We start from the raw sequence: 20,717 nt of genomic DNA on the forward strand, positions 1-20,717 counted from the left end.
TGGTATGGAGTTCCACATTGGGCTCCTTGCTCTGCAGGGAGCCTGCTTCTCCCTCTCCCTCTGCCTGCCACTCTCTCACCTTGTGCTCTCTCTCTCTCTCTAATAAATAAATAAAATCTTTATATTAAAAAAAAGACATATTCTCATAAACTCACTAGACTGTCAGAAGAAAAAAATTCCTTTGGGCATCAAGGGAAAAAAAGAAGTGGTTTATATGAGAAACAAATGTGGGTATTGCCAGACTTTTTTTGACAGTAAAAGAAAAGAAAATGTGGCCCAAGGATTTTATACCCAGCAAAACTGACTCCAAATATAAAGACCACTTACTATTATCAACATGCAAGAGCTCAGGGAATACTGTTTCATGAGCTCTAACTGAAAAATCTACTGAAGAACAAGTTTCAGATAATCAAAATGAGACATATGAACATAGCATAACCCAAACGAGAGATTTGAATATAAGGTGTGGCAAGGAACATTATAAATACATATAGTAAGTTGTGGAACTCAAATTAAACAGAGGTTAAAAAAATAAATAAATAAATAAACAGAGGTTAAAAGAGGAAGGAATGGTTATATTTCTGGCCATGTTTGTATAGATTGGTTATTATAAAATGCAGAGTAAAAGGGAAAGCAGATATGAAAAATATATTTTTAAGTATTTTCATTAATTATATCAGTAGTGTATTACTATTGTTATTCTGAGACTCTCGTATAGGTAAGGTGGGTAAAGCAAATAAACAATTATGAAACATTCTAATTCTATCCTCTAGAAGAGTTTAAGTAAAAACTCTAAATGTGAAGTGGAAGTACCATCAGGATGACCTCAGAAGTTACCTTTATCTTTAAAAATGTACATAGACATGTATGCATATATTTATATAAAATACATGTATATTATGTACATATCATCCTAGCATATACATATTCATATATGTATGTATTTTGTACACTTATATATATTTTCATTTTTAGTTAAAAAATGTATTTATTCATGGGAGACACAGAGAGAGGCAGAGACCATAAGCAGATGGATGTGGGACTTGATACCGAGAGGTCATGACCTCAGCCAAATGTAGACGCTCAACCACTGAGCCACCCAGGCACCCCTTATTTATTTTTATAATATATCTTATATCATATGTATATATAAATTCTTAGCTCTCTTGACTGAAAATGCCTAGAAATGAGGTAGACACAATGACCAACTAGTGGCAGTGTGGATAATGGTCTCAAAATACTGCTTTGCACTAGAAGAAACCAGGGCTTTTTGAAGAAATGGATGATTCAAAGATAGGAAAGGTACAAGATGAGCCTGGAACTCTTTGCATATGTCAGGGCACAAGGAAGCTCTCCGAGAAACTCAGGAGCCAACTTTGAAGAGGCTTCCATGGGCCAGAGGACAATTTGAGCTGCACTAAGGATAATAATTATATAGACTGAAACCCATCAATAATAGTTAAGTCCAAAACGTTAAGTCCAACCAGTACTTAAAACAAACAGAATTAATTGGTCACCTTTGGACAATGTTTAGGAGCCAATTCATAATTTTGAAGATAGATAAGTAAAAGGAAAGAATCAAACATGTATCTTGCTTTCGCTACATGAACTTTACTCCTAGGTGGAGGGTAAACAAAAATCTATTAAAAAATAATAAAATAAATGTTAATATCTTTTGTGCTTAAAAGAGAACATTTCCTCTTGTTCTTTCTTTTCAGCATTTCCTTTAAAAACCTGAAATTATAAATGCTTTCTCTATCTCTCTGAGATATATGTAAATCTTAAACAAGTTAAAAAAGATCTCTTGCCAGTTTTTCATACCAGGAATGCCTTCTTGGAGGCCAGTAAAACTGACCATTCTTGAAATGTGAATTTGTCTCTTTGGGATGTTAAACCTAGGTGCCTGGCTCTTAATGTAACATCCTGATTGTCATAAAGATGGGAGAGAAAAAAAATGATGGGAGAAGTTTTATTTTTCCTTTAATAAAGACAATTAACATATATGTAATGGATTTTATTTGCCTGGCTATATGTAACAGGATTTATTTTTCTTTGCAGTCTCGTTGATGGATTGCTATTATGTGCACTGCAGTCTGGTTTAATGCTTATTCAATAATGAGACTATATCCTTTCCTATTTTGTAGGAGCAAATTTCTGTGTTGGCAGGAGATCTGATTTATAGTTATATTTCCCCAAAATGGGTAACCAATAGTAGATGAGGAAAAATATGTCATTATAAAAATATTTCATTTAATAAATAAAGAAAAAGTGATAGAATTAGAATACCACCATTGTGCAACCCCTGGTGAATTAACAGATCCAGGCTAACAGATCCACTAGTATTAACACTGCTAGTATCATAAACAGACAATACAGATGCTATATGCCTCTTGCTGAAAGAACACAATACCACCTGTATAGAGTCTTGCCAAAGGGATCAAACCTAAATCTGACCAAGCCTCTGGACTCAGTTGCTAAAGTGCTGGAAAAACTTGAGAACATGTTGAATTGCTCTATGAGTATGCCATCAGCAAAATCCAGGCCGCTACAGGAAACTCTATAGGTCAAACAGCCTGGGATCGTCATCATGAAATTTTAAGAAGGGCATGGTGAGTGATCTTGAAGATTAAGAGACTTAAAAGGTATGTTTAAAAAAATAACAAAAGTGCGAGAGAAAACTATTGTGGTAGGGGATGCACACTTGGGTAACAAAACTATAAAGAAACCCAGTGAAGTGGCTACCATGAAGTTCAGGACTGTGGACACTTTATGCAAGAGGAAGGCAATTGTATGTGGGACAGGATGAAAGGAGGGTTTCCAGGGTGGCTGGCAAAGTTCTGTTTCTTGACCTGAGTGGTATTTATACAGGTGAACTCATTAAGCTATAAATCATAATCGTAAATTCTCTTTATAATCCAACTCCTTATAATTCACATGATTTATGTGGCATTTTTTGGTATCTGTGTTTTATTTTACCATAAAAAATGTTAAGATTATTTAAACCAAGTCCTTTTTTTTTTATTTTAAAGATTTTATTTATTTATTCATGAGAGACACACAGAGAGATAAAGAGACAGAGACACAGGCAGAGGGGGAAACAGGCTCCCTGTGGGGAGCCCGACCCGGACTCAATCCCGGAACTCCGGGATCATGCCCTGAGCTGAAGGCAGATGCTCAAGCACTGAGCCACCCAGGTGTCCCTAAACCAAGTCGTTTAATCATTGTCTCCCCAGAAAATTCTGCATGGAATTAAAATAGAAGAGACTTGCTAATGAACTGGATTGAGGCTGGAATCAAGAGGGACTTCTATTTGTGTAACAGGGCAGGTGGGCATCACAAAAACACCACAAAGCCATGCATAGCTTAGAACTAATAACCAGCAATTGTTTCATTTATATCAAGGAGAGAATACTTCAGCATAAGATGATCAGGAAGGACTTTCTGAAGAAGGGAGGAAATGAGCCAAATCTTAGAATTTGGAGTTTTTTTGGAACGCCAGATAAACTCAGGGATCGACACCACCCTGAGATCATGATCTGAGCTGAAATCAAGAGTAGTCGCTTACTGACTAAGCCACCCAGGAGCCCCTAGATGGGGCTTGATCCCAGGACCCCTAGAATTTGGATTCTAACAGAAGGTACATAGTACAAGCAGATGGCACCCTATACACAAAAGCATATAGATGAGAAAACACAAACATCTCTTGAAGGAATGTTCTTTCCTTCACTGACCAACTTACTCATCCTTTAAGTCCACACATTATTCTCTCCAAGAACCTTCCCTGGTTCTCCCAGACTAGGTTAGATTCTCTATTATATGCTCTCTTGGCTCATTTTAATTTCCAACTCTTAGCACAGTCATAATTAAATGACAAGCTGTGAAATAAGTCATTTAACATCTCTTCTAGAACAGTGACTCTGGATGTCAGAGTCACATCATATCCCTACTCCCCAGCCCTAAGCCTTGTATGGTAGACACTCAAAAACTTGAGTAAATAATGAGTGAAACCATTCAGCTGAAATGGAGGGTTGTGCAAGAGACTAATAAAATTGGGAAATTTTATTGGGAGACAGATTATGAATACTCTAGAATGCTAGGGCTAAATGCTTAGATTTTTATCCTTTTTTAAAAACCTTAAACAACAGAAATTTATTGTTTCATAGTTATGGAGGCTAAAAGTTCCAAATCTATTACATTCAGCAACTTCCAGATGTCAAGAGGGCTGTTTTCTTCAAAGAGCTCTCTCCTTGGCTTGCCCATGGCTGCCTTTGGCATGTGTCTCTTCACATGAACTTCTCTCTATGTGTATCTATCTCTCTGTGCCCAAATTTCCCTCCTTTATTCCCTAAGGTTTTATTTATTTATTTGAAAGAGAGAGAAAGAGCACAAGTTGGGGGAGGAGCAGAGGGAGAGGGAGAAGCAGGCTCCCCACTGGGCAGGGAGCCCAACATGGGGCTTGATCCCAGGACCCCAAGATCATGACCTGAGCCCAACGCAGACGCTTAACCCACTGATCTGCCTTAGGCACCTTCAAATTTCCCCTTTTTATAAGGACTCCAGTCGTATTGGATTAGAGTCCACTCTAATGACCCCATTTTAACTTAAAGAATCCTATTTCCAAAATAAGGTGACATTCTGAGGTACCAGTGTTAGAACTCCAAAATATTTTTTTTATGGGGGACACAATTCAACCCATAAAATATGGCTAACTCCCACTCAACATTTGAGACAGTTTGAAAGTTTTATTTGGGATGCCTGGGTGGCTCAGCGGTTGACCTTCTGCCTTTGGCTCAGGGAGTGATTTCGGTGTCCCAGAATCGAGTCCCACATGGGGCTTCCTGCATGGAGCCTGCTTCTTTCTCTCTCTATGTCTCTGCCTCTCTCTGTGTGTCTCTCATGAAGAAATAAAATCTTTAAAAACATTTTTTTTCAAAGACATATATATATATATATATATGTAGTATGTTAACAAATACACAAAGTTTTACTTTTTTAATATGATGTAGGCAAACAATATAGCTTATATTCTAAAAACAAATTAATCAGAATACTGAGCCTTATATTCCTTTTTTTTTTTTTTTTTTTTTTTTTTGTTTTTGAGCCTTATATTCCTAAGTAACAAGATTTCAATCTTTTTTTAAATTAAAAAAAGATTTTATTTATTTATTTGAGAGAGAGAGCACACACAGAGAGAGAGAAGCATATTCCCTGCTGAGCAGGAGCCCACATCGGGGCTCGATCCCAAGACCCTGGCATCATGACCGGGGCTACCCAGATGCCCTAAGATTTCAATCTTAATTCAAGGATATAGTCTCTGTAAGTGGTTTTCAGAGCACATGCACAGGAATATGACCCTATTCTGGAGGAAATCTGAAGCTTGATAGGTCTGATTGTCTTAGAATGAGTGCCTATAGCCCTACCCTTTTGTCTGATCTTGAGATCCATGAGTTGGCTTCTAAAGTTCTTAGTAATTCAAGGATTGAATAGAATACAGTGTAAGAATCACTGATCTAAAGGACAGAAAGTGAAGACTCTGAATACATATTGTTTTCTAAAAATCCTTGTTTTCCTCTATTAACCAAAAAATCATAATCTCTGAATTTTGGTCTAAATATTTTTGTAGGGATCCCTGGGTGGTGCAGCGGTTTAGCGCCTGCCTTTGGCCCAGGGCGCCGATCCTGGAGACCCGGGATCTAATCCCACGTCGGGCTCCCGGTGCATGGAGCCTGCTTCTCCCTCTGCCTGTGTCTCTGCCTCTCTCTCTCTTACTGTGTGCCTATCATAAATAAATAAAAATTTAAAAAAATAAATATTTTTGTATTCAATATTTAATTTTCTACTGTCATGATCTAATTATGTATGTATATAGTTCAGAATTTGAACTGCCATAATTTATTTATTTTAAAGATTTTATTCATTTATTCACGTGAGACACAGAGAGAAAGAGAGAGGCAGAGACACAGGAAGAAGCAGGCTCCATGCACTGGGAGCCCAACGTGGGATTCGATTCCGGGTCTCCAGGATCGCGCCCTGGGCCAAAGGCAGGCGCCAAACCGCTGCTCCACCCAGGGATCCCAACACTTGATTTTATAGTGGTTTTGGTTTATATTTTTCCTAATGACTAATGATTTCAGCATCTTTTCACAAGGTTGTGGAACATCTCGATATCTCATTTGGAGAAATGTTTATTCAAAACCTTTGCCCATTTTTTTTTCTTTGCCCATTTTTGAATAAAGTTTTTTTTTCTTGTGTGCTAGCAGTTCTTTATATATCCTGGGTATTTTTTTTTAATTTTAATTTATTCATGACAGATACACACAGAGAGAGAAAAAGACAAAGACACAGGCAGAGGGAGAAGCAGGCTCCATGCAGGGAGCTCGACGTGGGACTCAATCCCGGGTCTTCAGGATCACGCCCTTGGGCGGAAAGCAGGCACTAAACCGCTGACCCACGGGGGCTGCCCTATATCCTGGGTATTAGTTGGTTATCAGATATACAATTTGCAAATGTTTTCTCCATACTGTGTATTGCCTTTTCACTCTCTTAACAGTGCATTTTGACACATGAAAGTTTTAAATTTTGATGATTAAGGTATCTATTTTTTATTTTGTTGCCTTTGCATGTCGAAAAAAATCATTGTCAAATCCAGTGTCATGCAGCTTTCCTCCTGATATTTTCCAAAAGTTTTACAGGTTTTTAAAAAATTATTTACTTTTTAAAAAAGATTATTTATTTATCTATCTATTTATTCATGAGAGACACGCAGAGAGAGAGAGAGAGAGGCAGAGACACAGGCAGAGGGAGAAGCAGGCTCCATGCACCGTGAGCCCGATGTGGGGACTCGATCCCGGGTCTCCAGGATCACGCTCTGGGCTGAAGGCAGCGCTAAACCGCTGAGCCACCGGGGCTGCCCTATTTACTTATTTTAGAGGAGTGGGGGAAGGGTCAAAGGGAGAGGGAGAGAAATCCTTAAGCTGACTGCTGAGCACAGAGCCCAGTGCAGGGGTCAATCCCAGGACCCTGAGATCATGAACTGAGCCAAAATCAGGAGTCAGATGCTTAACCACCTGAGCCACTCACGTGCCCCCAGAGTTTTATAGTTTTATTTTTTTAAATATATTTTTTTAAGATTTTATTTATTTATTCATAAGAGACACAGAGAGGAGGCAGAGACACAGGCAGAGGGAGAAGCAGGCTCCATGCAGGGAGCCCGACGTGGGACTCGATCCGCGGTCTCCAGGATCACACTCCCGGCTGCAGGCAGCGCTAAACCGCTGCGCCACCGGGGCTGTCCAGTTTTATAGTTTTAACTCTTATATTTAGGTCTTTGATATACTTTGAGTTAATTTTTGTATATGGTGTAAGGTAAGGCTCCACTTTTATTCCTTTGCATGTGGCTACCCAATTGTCTCAGAATCATTTGTGGAAAAGATTGTTTTTCCCACTGAATAGTCTTGGGACCCTTGTTCAATTGAGTTTAGGAGGGCTTACTTCTGGGCTTTCTTATTCTATTCTATTGGTTTACATATCTGTCTTTATGCCAGTACCTCACTGTTTTGATTACTGTAGCTTTGCAGTAAGTTTTAAAATAAAAAAGTGTGAGATCTTTTTTTTTTTTTTTTTAAGATTTTATTTATTTATTCATGAGAGACACACAGAGAGAGAGGCAGAGATACAGGCAGAGGGAGAAGCAGGCTCTATGCAGGGAGCCTGTCGTGGGACTAGATCCCGGGACTCCAGGATCACGCCCTGGGCTGAAGGTGGCACTAAACTGCTGAGCCACCCAGGCTGCCCAAAAGTGTGAGATCTTCAACTTTTTATTTTTCAGGATTATTTTGGCTATATGGGGGTCTCTCAGGATTCCATAAGAATTTTAGCATGGATTTTTTTTTTTTTTTTAGCATGGATTTTCTATTTCCACAGAAACATCAATGGGATTTTGATAGCGACTCATTAAATTTGTAGATCATTTAATGTAGTATTGACATCTTGACATTATTAGGTCTTCCAATTCATGAACCTGAGATGTCTTTTTATTTGTGTCTTTCTTTTTAAAATGATTTTGTGTATTTATTCATGAAAGACACAGAGAGAGGCAGAGACACAGGCAGAGGGAGAAGCAGGCTCCATGAGGGGAGCCCAATGCTGGACTCGATCCCAGGAGCCCTGGATGTGACCGAGCCAAAGGCAGGTGCTCAACCACTAAGCCACCCAGGTGCCCCGCATCTTCTTTAATTTCTTTCAGCAACATTCTGTAGTTTTCCATGTACAAGTCTTACATCTCCTTGGTTAAATTTATTCCTAAGGAATTAATTTTCTTCAAAGTTATTGTAAATGGTTTTCTTGATATCTTTTTCAGATTCCTCATTATTAGGATATACAAATGCAACTGATTTTTTGTGGTGACTGTGTTCTGTCACCTTGACTAAAATTGTTTACTATTTTTTTATATCTATTTTTTTATTTATTATTTATGATAGTCACACACAGAGAGAGAGAGAGAGAGAGAGAGAGGCAGAGACACAGGCAGAGGGAGAAGCAGGCTCCATGCACCGGGAGCCCGACGTGGGATTCGATCCCGGGTCTCCAGGATCGTGCCCTGGGCCAAAGGCAGGCGCCAAACCGCTGTGCCACCCAGGGATCCCTGAAATTGTTTACTAGTACTAACAACGTTTTTGTGGAATCTTTATGGTTTTCTACATGTTATCTGTCAACAAAGATAATTTTATTTCCTTTCCAATTTAGATGCCTTTTATTTCTTTTTCCTGCCTAATTGCTCTGAAGAGGACTTCAAGTACTATGTTGAATAGAAATGGCAAAAGTAGGCATACCTTTCTTGTTCCTGATCTTAGAAGAAATGCTTTCAACCTTTCACTATTGAGTATGATATTAGCTGTGGGTTTTTCCATGTGACCTTTGGTCAATGATGTATAATCCTTTTAATATGCTAATATGTTGTTGAGGTTTTTGCATCAATATTCATAAGGGATATTGTTCTTTAGTTTTCTTGAAGTGTCTTTGTCTGGCTTTGGTATCAGAGTAATACTGGTGTCATAGAATGTTAGAATGTATTCCCATTCTTCGATTTTTTGGAAGAATTTGATAAATATTGGTGTTACTTCTTTAATGTTTAGTAGAACTCATCAGAGAAGCCATCTGGTCCTGGGCTTGTTGAGTTTTTTGTTTTTTTTTGTTTGTTTTTAGTTTTTTGGTTATTGATTCAATATTTTTAGTTATAGTCTATTCATATTTTCTATTTCCTCTTGATAATCTTGGTAGGTTGTGTGTTTCTAGTAATTTGCCCATTTCATCTGGGTTATCCAATTAGTTGGCATACAATTATTCATAGTACTTTTTTATAATCTTTCTAATTTCCATAAAATTGGTAGTAGTATCCTCACTTTCTTGCTGATTTTAGTAATTTGAGTCTTTTTTTTCTTCTTAGTCAACCCAGCTAAAGTTTGATCAATTTGTTGCTTTTTTGAAGACCCGATTTTTGGTTTCATGGATTTTTCTATTCTCTACCTGCTTGCTATGCATAGAATATTTGTGTCCTCTCAAAATTCATATGTTGAAATACTAACCCCCAACGTGATGGTATTCGGAGGTGGAGTGTTTGGGATGTGTTTAAGTTAGGAGAATGGAGCCCTCATGAATGAGATTAGTATCCTTTTAAAAGATAACCCTCCAGAGCTCCCTCCCCTCTTCTGTCATAAGAAGACAGTTAGAAGATGGTGGTCTATGAACAAGAAAGTACATCCTAACCAGACACCAAATCTGCTAAGGCCTTGATCTTGGACTTCCCAGCCTCTAGAACTGTAAGAAATACACTTCTATTGTTTATAAGCCACCTGGTCTATGATATTCTGTTATAGCATTCCAAACAGTCTAAGACATTGTTCCAATCTTTATTTCCTTCCTTCTACTAGCTTTGAGTTTAGTTTGTTCTTTTCCATTCCCTCAAGGAGTAAAGTTATGTTGATGATTTGAGATCTTTCATCTTTAAAAAAATTTTTTTTATTTTATTTGAGAGCAAGCAGGGGTGGGAGGGACAGAGGGAGAAGGAGAGACCATTTTTAAGCTCACGGGGCTCAGTCTCACAACCCTGAGATCATGGCCTGAACCAAAATCAAGAGTCAGATGCTTAACCAGCTGAGCCACTGAGGTGCCCCTTAAATCTTTCATTTTTATGTAGGTATTTACAGCTACATATTTCCTCCTTAGCACTGTTTATGCTGAATCACATACATTTTGGAATGTTGTGGTTTTGCTTTCATTTGCCTCGAGATATTTCATAACTTCGAGATTTCTGACCCATTGGTTTAAAGAATGTGTTAATTTCCACATAATTATGAATTTTTCAGTTCTCCTTCTGCTGATTTCTAATTTTATTTCATTGTGATGGGAAAACATACTTTGTATATTTTCAATAGGTTTAAAATGTATTTACTTGTCTTGTGGCCTAACCTATGAATTTTACTGGAGAATGTTCCATGTGCACTTGAGAAAATTGCTGGGTGGAATGTCTGCTAAGTTCAACTGGCTTATAATATTGTTCAGATCTTTTATTTCCTATTGATTCTATCTCGTGTTCTATCATTATTGAAAGTGGTACTGAAATTACTCTTACTGCAGAGCTATCTATTTCTCTCTTGAATTATGTCAAGTAAGTCCTTTCCTACCAGCCATTACTTTAAATGTAAATGGATTTGGACGTTGTCTGGGTGGCTCGGTGGTTTAGCACCTGCCTTCTGCCCAGGGAGCACATTTCATAGTTTAAAAAAAATATTTAGTAAGTCTGATGCCTGTGTTTCCTCAGGGAAGATTCCTGCCACTTCCTTTTCTTTTGAATGGCCCAGGTTATCCTGCTGCTTGTGATTTTTTTTGGTTGAAAACTGAGCAGGTGAAAAATAGCCTCTTTTTCCAGTCTTTGAAGACTGGGTCTGTGCCAGTGTATTCTTTTACTGATTAGTAGAATATGTTCTGAGCTTTGGGATCAAATGAGAAAGCTAAGTCTTCGAGGATTTCAGTGTGCATCCCACCTGGATTTGCAAACCTTTATCTATTTCCCCCTATACCTTCTTGCTTTTATGTCTTCCAGTTTCACTCCAATTTCTCCTTGGGGCCTCAGATGCTCTACTATGTGTCTCCATCCATAATGTCTTGCCCCAGGTGTCTGTGAGCCATAATCTCTCTAGAGATTTTATGAGCAGTTCCTTCCACTTTATGCTGAGTTTCCTCTGCAGAACTCCAATTATGGGAAAAAGAAACCAGTCCTTCAGGCAGTTCCCAGGTAAGTTAGTACACTGCAAATAAGGTTTGCTCTGCTCCCTTCAATTTGAGGTGGGGCAGGGTATCGGAAAATGGGCTGTTGCCTCCTCCAGATCAAGACTGCCCATAAGTGAAGGGACAAGGATGAGCCAAACTTTCATTTTTCCTACTATTTTCAATGTAGCTTTTACTTGATTGGACATTCACTTGGTTACTGTAGACTTTAGCCTGTTTTCCTGAGCTACCTCAACCTCACTGTATAATTTTTGTAAAGGTTTTACTTATTTGAGAGAGAGCAAGAAAGCACAGAGGGAGAGGGAGAAGCAGACTCCTCGCTGACTAGGGAACACATGCAAGCAGCCTCCATAGTGTGTGGTAGGTAAGGCAATCAAAACTGAACACACTCCATAAGACTTTCATATCATGCTAGTGGGGAGAATCTCAACCAGGATTGGGCACGCCAGCTCTTGAAGCATTTATGGAAAAATCCCAGATGTCCTGCAGAAAAGTAAGGTACAGTGAGGATCTCATGAAGAAGGTTGTTGGTGGATAGGGAACCCTCTTCTCCCTACTCTAGAACCATCTAAACAAAGGGTCAACAAATAATAGCCTGTTGCCTGATTTTGTAGTTTTACTGGAACATAGTCACACTTACCTATTTATCAATTATCCATAGCTGCTTTCATGTTGTAACATCAGAATTAAGTAGTTGTGACAGTAATATCATGAACTGCAAAGCCTAAAGTATTATCTGGTCCTTGCTGACTCCCGTACTAAACAATATAGTGAAGTCTAAAGGGGCTAGAGACTGCTGTAAATGACCATATTTAGTAAGGGCCAAAGATGACAGATAACTAAGTAGTCCACAGAACCTGGCTGATGAAATTTAGTAGTCACTGTCTTTTCATGGACAGAAGGCTTGGAGGAAAACAGGTTTCAACAAATGGTACTAGGACAAATGGATATCCACATGCAAAACGTGAAATTGGACCCCTTCTTTGCACTATACACAACAATTAACTCAAAATGGATTGAAGACTTAAATGTATAAACTTTTTAAAAGTTACAGAGGGGTAAATATTTATGATCTTGATTTAGGCAATGGATTCTTAGATATGATACCAAAACCAGAAGGAACCAAAGGAAAAAAAGATATGCTGGACTTCATCAAAATTAAAAACTTATGTGCTTCAAAGATACCATCAAGAAAGTAAAAAAAAAAAAAAAAAAAAAAAAAAAAAACCACCAAAAAATGAAAGAAAATATGTATCTGCTAAGGGTTTAGTACCCAGAATATATAAAGAAATCTTGCAGTTCAACAACAAAGACAAACAATTAGAAATGGGCAAAGGAGAAGAACAAGGGGACCAACACTACATGACTTCAAAACTTAATACAGTAATCAAGACAGTGTGATATTGGTGAAAGTACACAGACAGAACAACAGATCATTAGAGAGCCCAGAAATACCCATACAAAGAGAGTCGACTGATCTTTGACAAGGGATCAAAAGCAACTGGATGGAGAAAGGACAGTCTTTTCAACAAAGGGTGTTGGAGCAACTGGATATTGACATGCAAAAAAAAAATAGTAGATACAGTTCTTACATTTTTTGCAAAAAATCACTCAAAATGAATCAGATCTAAATGTGAAATATAACGTTATAAAACTCCAAAAGATAACATAAGAGAAAATCTATGTAACTTCACCATGATAATCTAGCCTTCACAATGACTTTTTAGGTATAATATTAAAACCATGATCCATGAAAGAAAAAATGGACAGGTTGGACTTCATTAAAATTAAAAATTTTTGTTCTGTAAAAAACTGTTAAGAGAATAAAAAGACAAACCATGGACAAGGAGAAAATACTTGCAAAACACTTATTTTTGATTTGGTCTAGTATCCAGAATAAATTTTAAAAACCACTTAAATCTCAACAAAAAGAAAATAACCTGGGGCACCTGGGTGGCTCAGCGGTTAAGCGTCTGCCTTCGGCCCAGGGCGTGACCCCGGGGTCCCGGGATCGAGTCCCACATCGGGCTCCCTGCGTGGAGCCTGCTTCTCCCTCTGCCTGTGTCTCTGCCTCTCTCTCTCTCTCTCTGTGTGTGTGTGTGTGTCTCTCATGAATAAATAAATCTTTAAAAAAAAAAAAAAAAAGAAAGAAAATAACCTAATTAAAAAATAGGCAAGAGATCTGGACATTAATAAAGATATACAGATGTCAAATAAGCATATAAAAACATGAATATTTTATGTCTTGGAATTGCAATTAAAACAACACAATACTGGGACACCTTGGTGGCTCAGCGGTTAACAGTCTGCCTTCAGCTCAGGGAGTGATCCCAGGATCCGAGATAGAGTCCCACATTGGGCTCCCCACAGGGAGCCTGCTTCTCCCTCTGCCTGCATCTCTGCCTCTCTGTGTCTCTTATGAATACATAAATCTTTAAAACAACAACAAAAAACAACACGATACCATTACATACCTATTAGAACGGCCAAAATCTAAAATACTGACACCACCAAATTCTGATGAGGACATAGAACAAAAGGAACCCTGATTCATTGCTGCTAAATGGTATAGTCACTTTAAGACGATCTGGCTGTTTCTTACGAAACTAAATATACTCTTACTCTATGATCCAGGTATTTTGCTCCTTGGTATTTACCAAAATGAGCTGAAAACTTGACCACACAGGCATGTACACAAATGTTTATAGTGGCCTTTTTTGATAATTACCAAAATCTGGAAGAAATTAAGGTGACCTTCAATAGGCAAATGGATAAACAGGTACGTCTAGACAATGGAATATTATTAAATACTAAAAAGAAATGAGCTATCATGCCATTGAATGACATGGAATAATCTTCAATGCGTATTGCTAAGTGAAAAATCCAATTTGTAAAGACCATATGCTCTAAAATCCAACTATATGACATTCTGAAAAAGGCAAAACTGGAGACAGTAAAAATACCAGTGGTTTTAAGGGACTCAGAGGAAGGGAGGGGATGTAACGGATGGAGCACAGGGTGTTCTCAGGGCATGGAAAATATTCTGATGATAGTATAATGGTGGAATACACATATTTGTCAAAACTCATTTTATGTATGCATTACTGCACTTTCTAACGTACAACACAAAGAGTGAACCCTAATGTAAACTATGAATTTTAAGTAGTAAAAGTTTATCAATACTGGTTCATCAATTGTAATGAATACACTACACTAATGTAAGATGTTAACAACAGAAACTCTTGGGGGTGGGAGCAATGGCCCATATAGGAATTCCCTATACTTTCTGCTCAATTCCTCTGTAAACCTAAAACTCCTTGAAAAAAGTCTGTTTTTTAAATGCAAAGGATTATTTTTAAAGATTTTATTTATTCATGAGAGAGAGAGACAGAGAGGCAGGCAGAGGCACAGGCAGGAGAAGCAGGCTCCATGCAGGGAGCCCAATGTGGGACTCGATCCTGGGTCTCCAGGATCAGGCCCTGGGCTGAAGGTGGCCCTAAACCGCTAGGCCACCTCAGCTGCCCAATGCAAAGGATTTCAATAGGCATTTCTTTAAAGAACATACAAAAATGGCCAATAAGGACATGCAAAGATGTTCAACTTTAATAGCCATTAGGGAATTACGAAGCAAAACCACAATGAGATAGCACTTCACAACCACTAAGATGGCTATATTCATAAGAGGGAGAGAGAGACTGGATTCCATCATGCACTGCTGGTAGAAACAGGATATGGAAAACAGTTTGGCAGTTCATCAAACAGCTAAACAGAATTATCACATGATGTAACAACTCCACTTATACGCAAGAGAAAGGAGAATGTAAGTCACAAAAATTTTGTACATGAATGTTCTCAACAGCATATCTATAAACAGCCAGTTATGAACACACTCCTAATGTCCACCAACTGATGAATGAATAAACAAAAGTGGTATATCTATTCAATGAACTATTATTCAGCCATAAAAAACAAAGGTACAACATATCTGAACCTTAAAAATATGCTGAATGAAAGAAGTCAGATACAAATGGCCACATACTGTATGGTTCAATTTATACAAAATGACCAGAATAGGCAAATACGTAAAGTAGAAACTAGATTAGTGGCTGCCAAGGGCCTGTGGGGAAATGTTAATGAAGAATGACTGCTAGTGGGTATGGGGCTTCTTTATGGAATGAAAAAAATTCTGGAATTAGAAGTGATGATTGTATAACCTTGCAATAAAAGGGCAAATTTTATGGTACATAAATTGTATCTTAATTTAAAAATTACACAGAGGATCTTAAGCAGTTCTACTTCCTCTTATCTCATTCATTGTTGTGTAATTAAGGTTGATGATTCTTTTCAGAGTATGTGATGTTTTACAGTTTATCAAGAAACGATCTATTTACATGCGTGTTAAATTCACTTCAGGGGAGAAAATGATTTAGCAAATATTATTCTGGAGCATTAATGTACTTACTAGGGCATAAGCTTTTGAAAGCTGGCACACAATGATTAATTAGTGAAATGGTATCATTTTATGAACAAGTCCTGAAGAAATGGGAAGTCTTCTGAGGTGGCAGTGGGTCATACTGTAAACTTTTAAAAAGATTTTATTTACTTATTTATTTAGAGCGAGCATGTGTAGGGAAGGACAGAGGGAGAGCCACAATTTCAAACAGACTCCCCATTGAACACGGAGCCCAACGTAGGGCTTGATCTCCCAACTCTGAGGTCATGATCTGAGCCAAAATCAAGAGTCTGATGCTTAAGCAACTGAACCTCCCGGCTCCCTCACACTGTAACATTTAAGCAAAAGGGGGCAAGGGAAAAATATGTGGATAAATCTCTAATTAAGGGTCAATTTTTAAAGAGCTCCGTAGTATCTTCTTGAAAGATAAGAAAATCTTCCTGTGTCAAAAACTAAGGCTTTCCCCTAAAGAAAATTTAAAGCTTGGGAAAAAAAGGTGAACTGAGAGCTTAGGAAAATCTGGAATAACAAAGGAAGACTGGTTGACCTAAAAATATATCCAGCTACAGTCACTGAGCTAGACACTGGCATTAGTCCTCAAACTCTGCCTTCCTCACATGCCTGCCCCAGGTCCCTGCAGAGCTGCCTTTCCTACAGTGACTACAATGGATGTCAGCCTCTGTGTGGGACATAATTCAACTGTCAAGTACACATTCAGTAACATTCACAGAGGCCAAGAACAAGCATATGGATGTACTTTTTTTTTCTTTTTAAAGAATAGTCACATGGTCAAGAACTAAAACCACGTAGAAGGATATAAAATGAAAAGTAAAAAAAAAAAAAAAAAAAAAAAGGAAAAGTAAGATTTCTAGGCTCCCCAGCTCTTCTTCCCAGATGTGATATGGGTTAAGTTTCCCAATATTATATTCTATTTGTTTCCTATAAAGGTTATTTAGTCTTTCAGAACCTGCCATTATCAGAAACTGAAGTTAAATTAAGGTCCCAAATACAGAAGCTTAAAATTTTCTTGCAATTGAAAATAGATGACACTAAATAGATTCAACTTTTTAAAAAAGTTATTTATTCATGGGAGACACAGCTCTAGAGAGCGAGAGCGCGAGAGCGTGCGCAGTGACACAGGCAGAGGGAGAAGCAGGCTCCATGCAGGGAGCCTGATGTGGGACTCAATCCCGGGTCTCCAGGATCCTGCCAGCCCTGGGCTGAAGGGGGTGCTAAACCACTGAGCCACCGGGGCTGCCCTCAACTTCTTTTTTAAATAAATAATCCACACGGGGATCCCTGGGTGGCTCAACGGTTTCCCGCCTGCCTTTGGCCCAGGGCGCGATCCTGGAGTCCCGGGATCGAGTCCCGCATCAGGCTCCTGGCATGGAGTCTGCTTCTCCCTCTGCCTGTGTCTCTGCCTCTCTCTCTCGCTCTCTATGTCTATCATAAATAAATAAAAATAAACCTATAAAAAAATAAATAATCCACACATTTTAACTTTTAAGTCAGATTTTATTTCTTTCTATCCATGGCAAAACAAAGTCCTCCAGGATTTTTAAAAAAAATATTTATTTATTTATTCAGGAGAGACAGAGAGAGAGAGGCAGAAACATATGCAGAGGGAGAAGCAGGCTCCCTGTGAGGACTCGAACCCAGGATCCTGGGATTGTGCCCTGGGCCAAAGGCAGATGCTCGAATGCTGAGCCACCCATGCATCCCACTCTTCAAGGATTTATAAAAATACCAAAAGTTGGTGGTCACTTGGAAACAATTTATTATTAACTAGATTAATCCATTAAGAAAATGCACAGAATACACTGAAGGTTAAAATAAAAACAGTGACACAGGTACCCAGATGACGTCCTGACAAATCAGCAGTTCTTGGTAAAACTCCCAATACGGAAGAGAGATTTAAAAACAAATGCCCTGCAAATTCCAGTTTTGCCTGATCCTCAAATGATAAGGTTAAGAATGACCTAACTGCAATTGGCAGGGGTAGTGGGGAGGTTGAAATAATCTGGGAATTGCAAGGGGGTGGGAAATAATCCAATTAATAGCAGCACTGAAAGTATGTAATCTCACAACAAAATGAGTACCGATTTGGAAAGTTAATGTCTGTATTTTCTTCCCCAAATGGGGAGCAGGGCAAATGTGGGAAATTTGCTTTCAGCAATACTCCTAGGACCTAAGGCAACCACATGTCTGGAGCTACTGAACTCTCCAAAACCTCAATATCAACAAACTCTTCACATGATCATTAGCCTAATATTTTACTTATTTTTTTAAAAAGATTTATTTTTATTTATTTATGATAGACAGAGAGAGAGAGAGAGAGAGAGAGAGGGGCAGAGACACAGGAGGAGGGAGAAGCAGGCTCCATGCAGGGAGCCCGACATGGGACTCAATCCCAGGACTCCAGGATTGCACCCTGGGCCAAAGGCAGGCGTGAAACCACTGAGCCACCCAGGGATCCCCCCTTCCTAATATTTTAAATTGAAAAACTGATGCAACCTTGCAATAGCCAACAAATTCAAATTCTTATTAGTCAACCTCTAGTTCTTCATATTCTGTCCCTATCTGTGCCCTTTCAAAAGATGCAATCTGTCCACTGTGCAAGTGAGGCTCACCTGGCCTCAAGAGGCAGTGTGTACCCAGGGCTCTTGTCGGTGGTGAGTAAGGCAGCCAACGCTGAACTTCTTTGTCACTGTCACTCAGTCAGTCTGCAGTGGTTTTTCAACTAGAATGGGCTGGTGCCCTAACAATGAAGAATAAATAGTGAGCTGGGAAACAACACCCGTGCCAAGAGAGGAAAAGAGCCTTCAGACCTGAGGAAGGCTGGACAGGCCAGTCTTCTCTTATCTTTGATGTGCTGGAGGAAAAGATTCCTCTAAGGTGAGCCAAGTTCAGTGGCTCATTCTAACCTAGAGCAACTTTTTGCTGCTCTGGGAGTTTCAGGCCATCTAACTGGATTCTTCTAACTCAGCTCTCACCCCAACAATGCTCAGTGCCCCTGCTTGGGAAGCTCCTAGGGAAGCAGATGAAACTAATTAGGACATAGCCAATCAAAGGCAACGCAAGCATTTTACCAGCTGTGCACAGGGCCCTGCCCACAACTATGGCAAAGGCCACAGAAGTATTTTTACCACAGAGGGTTGCACATTGTCCTCTTTGACTCTGTCCTCCTCTCTGCCCTGACAGCCTGTCTTCACCAGGTTTTATCTCCCAGAGGCACATGTACTTCTTCTTAGCTTATTTTTGTGTTTTATCTGACCAACCATGAAATCATTGGGATAAAGGAAAGGGTAAAACCAAATGAAAAATCCTCTGGATGTCTGGGAAATGGCTGCTGGGCTTTTCAGCTTCATGAGGCAGCTGGCTGGCTGTGCTCTTCTATGCTGGGTCCTCTTCATCCACTGTCATGTCATTCGTGTTTTTCTTCTGTTCAGCCTCTGGCCCCGCAGGCAGAATGCTCGTGACGGTATGGAGGAGGGCTTCGATTTGCTCCTCTGTGAGCCGTTCTTCACTCTCTTCAACCATCTGCAGAAGAAAACCTCCAAGGGTTACAGATGAGCCAACAGGCGGTGTCCAGGCTGCCCTCCCCACCCATGCTGTTTCTAGTCCACTGGCCTCTGGCACGCTGGCTCCAGAGCCTCCTCAGGTCTCTGTGTTCTCTCCACCCTGGCTCCGAGGGAGGGAGAAGCCAGCTCCAATTCCTATGCAACTGTTCCAAATGGGCCAGGGCAAAAAGCAAGTTGCAGGTTAGCATTTTTCTTCAAAGAAATAGAAAACCTTAATGGTTCTATACCCATCCACATGCACACTTGAATATGCTTTGTATGCAAAGAAAACTCACTTCTGGGGAGTGAAATAGCATTTTATATACTTTTGTAGTTCACAACAAACACAACTGTAACTTATAAACTATATCAACAACCCATCTGACAATTGCCCACTGTGTGCCAAATTTTTTTTTTTCTCATCCCCACTCCCACTGCCACTAACAGCTCTTTAGGGAGCTCACATGTCCGAGTGCACATAGCACTTCCTATCTGTTATTTCTTTTAGCCCTCACAACAATCCTGGCAAAAGACAGAACGAGCACCTCAAGCTGGGCCTGCCCAACACTGACACCTACAATCAAACACACACCATGTGGCCTTGATCACCTCCTGGGAATGTGAAGCAAGAGTGACGGCTGGGAAACAATCCCCTGCTGCCTCACTAAATTAGATCCACTTAAAGCCCAGTTTGATGTGTCCTGGAAATCTACACACTGATAATCCACAATTATGAGCCAGTTTTCTTAGCTGTACCTCTAGTTCTCGAATATATTAATGAATACAAATATAGTCAACAATGTTTTTAAGAGCAATACACAGGCAGTCAAATTACTTACCCATGTTCACTTAGGGGCACCAGCCACCTATCATAAACAGCTAAAGGTGTCCAGGGTTCTGTTCTGTGGTATTTCCCACAGCAACCTCTGAGATCTGGTGACTAGAACCAAGAGGAGTTCCAGAAAGAAATCCCAGCAGATTTAAATAAAACAGGATAACAGGCTAGACTTCAAACCCTGAAGAGGGTTTTGGTCTGACCGCCTCCCTTTACAGAAGCTAATCAAGTCAGGTGATGTGTCTAAGATCACATCACGAACTCCTGGGAAAACATCAGTCTCTTCATTCATCTAGGGTACAAAAATGTTTCTACAACCAGAGAATCATCCTGAGTGTTCTAGGGTGGAGAAGACCCTGAGTGAACCAACGGGGCTACTTCTCATCATGCTGTGAAATAAAACGACCATTTCCTAAAGATTCAAAAGCTCCATAAAGTATAACCTCTACTGAACAAGAAATAATCCTCAAAAACCCATTTTTAAAACCAGACATGCTGGGACGCCTGGGTGGCTCAGTGGTTGAGCATCTGCCTTTGGCCCAGGGCATGATCCTGGAGTCACGGGATTGAGTCCCACATCGGG

The 20,717-nt window shown here is 39.4% G+C and overlaps 1 protein-coding gene across 3 annotated transcripts in view; it reads right to left on the minus strand.

Annotated features, from left to right (window-relative positions):
* Window positions 1–16,999: 16,999 nt before the first annotated feature.
* The window catches only part of CRCP (CGRP receptor component), a 37,351-nt gene continuing 33,633 nt past the window's right edge, over window positions 17,000–20,717 (minus strand). For all 3 annotated transcript variants that reach the window (XM_077908354.1, XM_077908353.1, XM_077908355.1), the window contains exon 6: window positions 17,000–19,279. In XM_077908354.1, coding sequence (XP_077764480.1) covers window positions 19,133–19,279 — 147 coding nt within the window. In that variant the 3' untranslated portion in view covers window positions 17,000–19,132. The remainder of the gene's footprint in view (window positions 19,280–20,717) is intronic.

Source organism: Canis aureus, chromosome 8 (assembly GCF_053574225.1).
Source record: "Canis aureus isolate CA01 chromosome 8, VMU_Caureus_v.1.0, whole genome shotgun sequence".
Taxonomy (NCBI): Eukaryota; Metazoa; Chordata; class Mammalia; order Carnivora; family Canidae; genus Canis; species Canis aureus.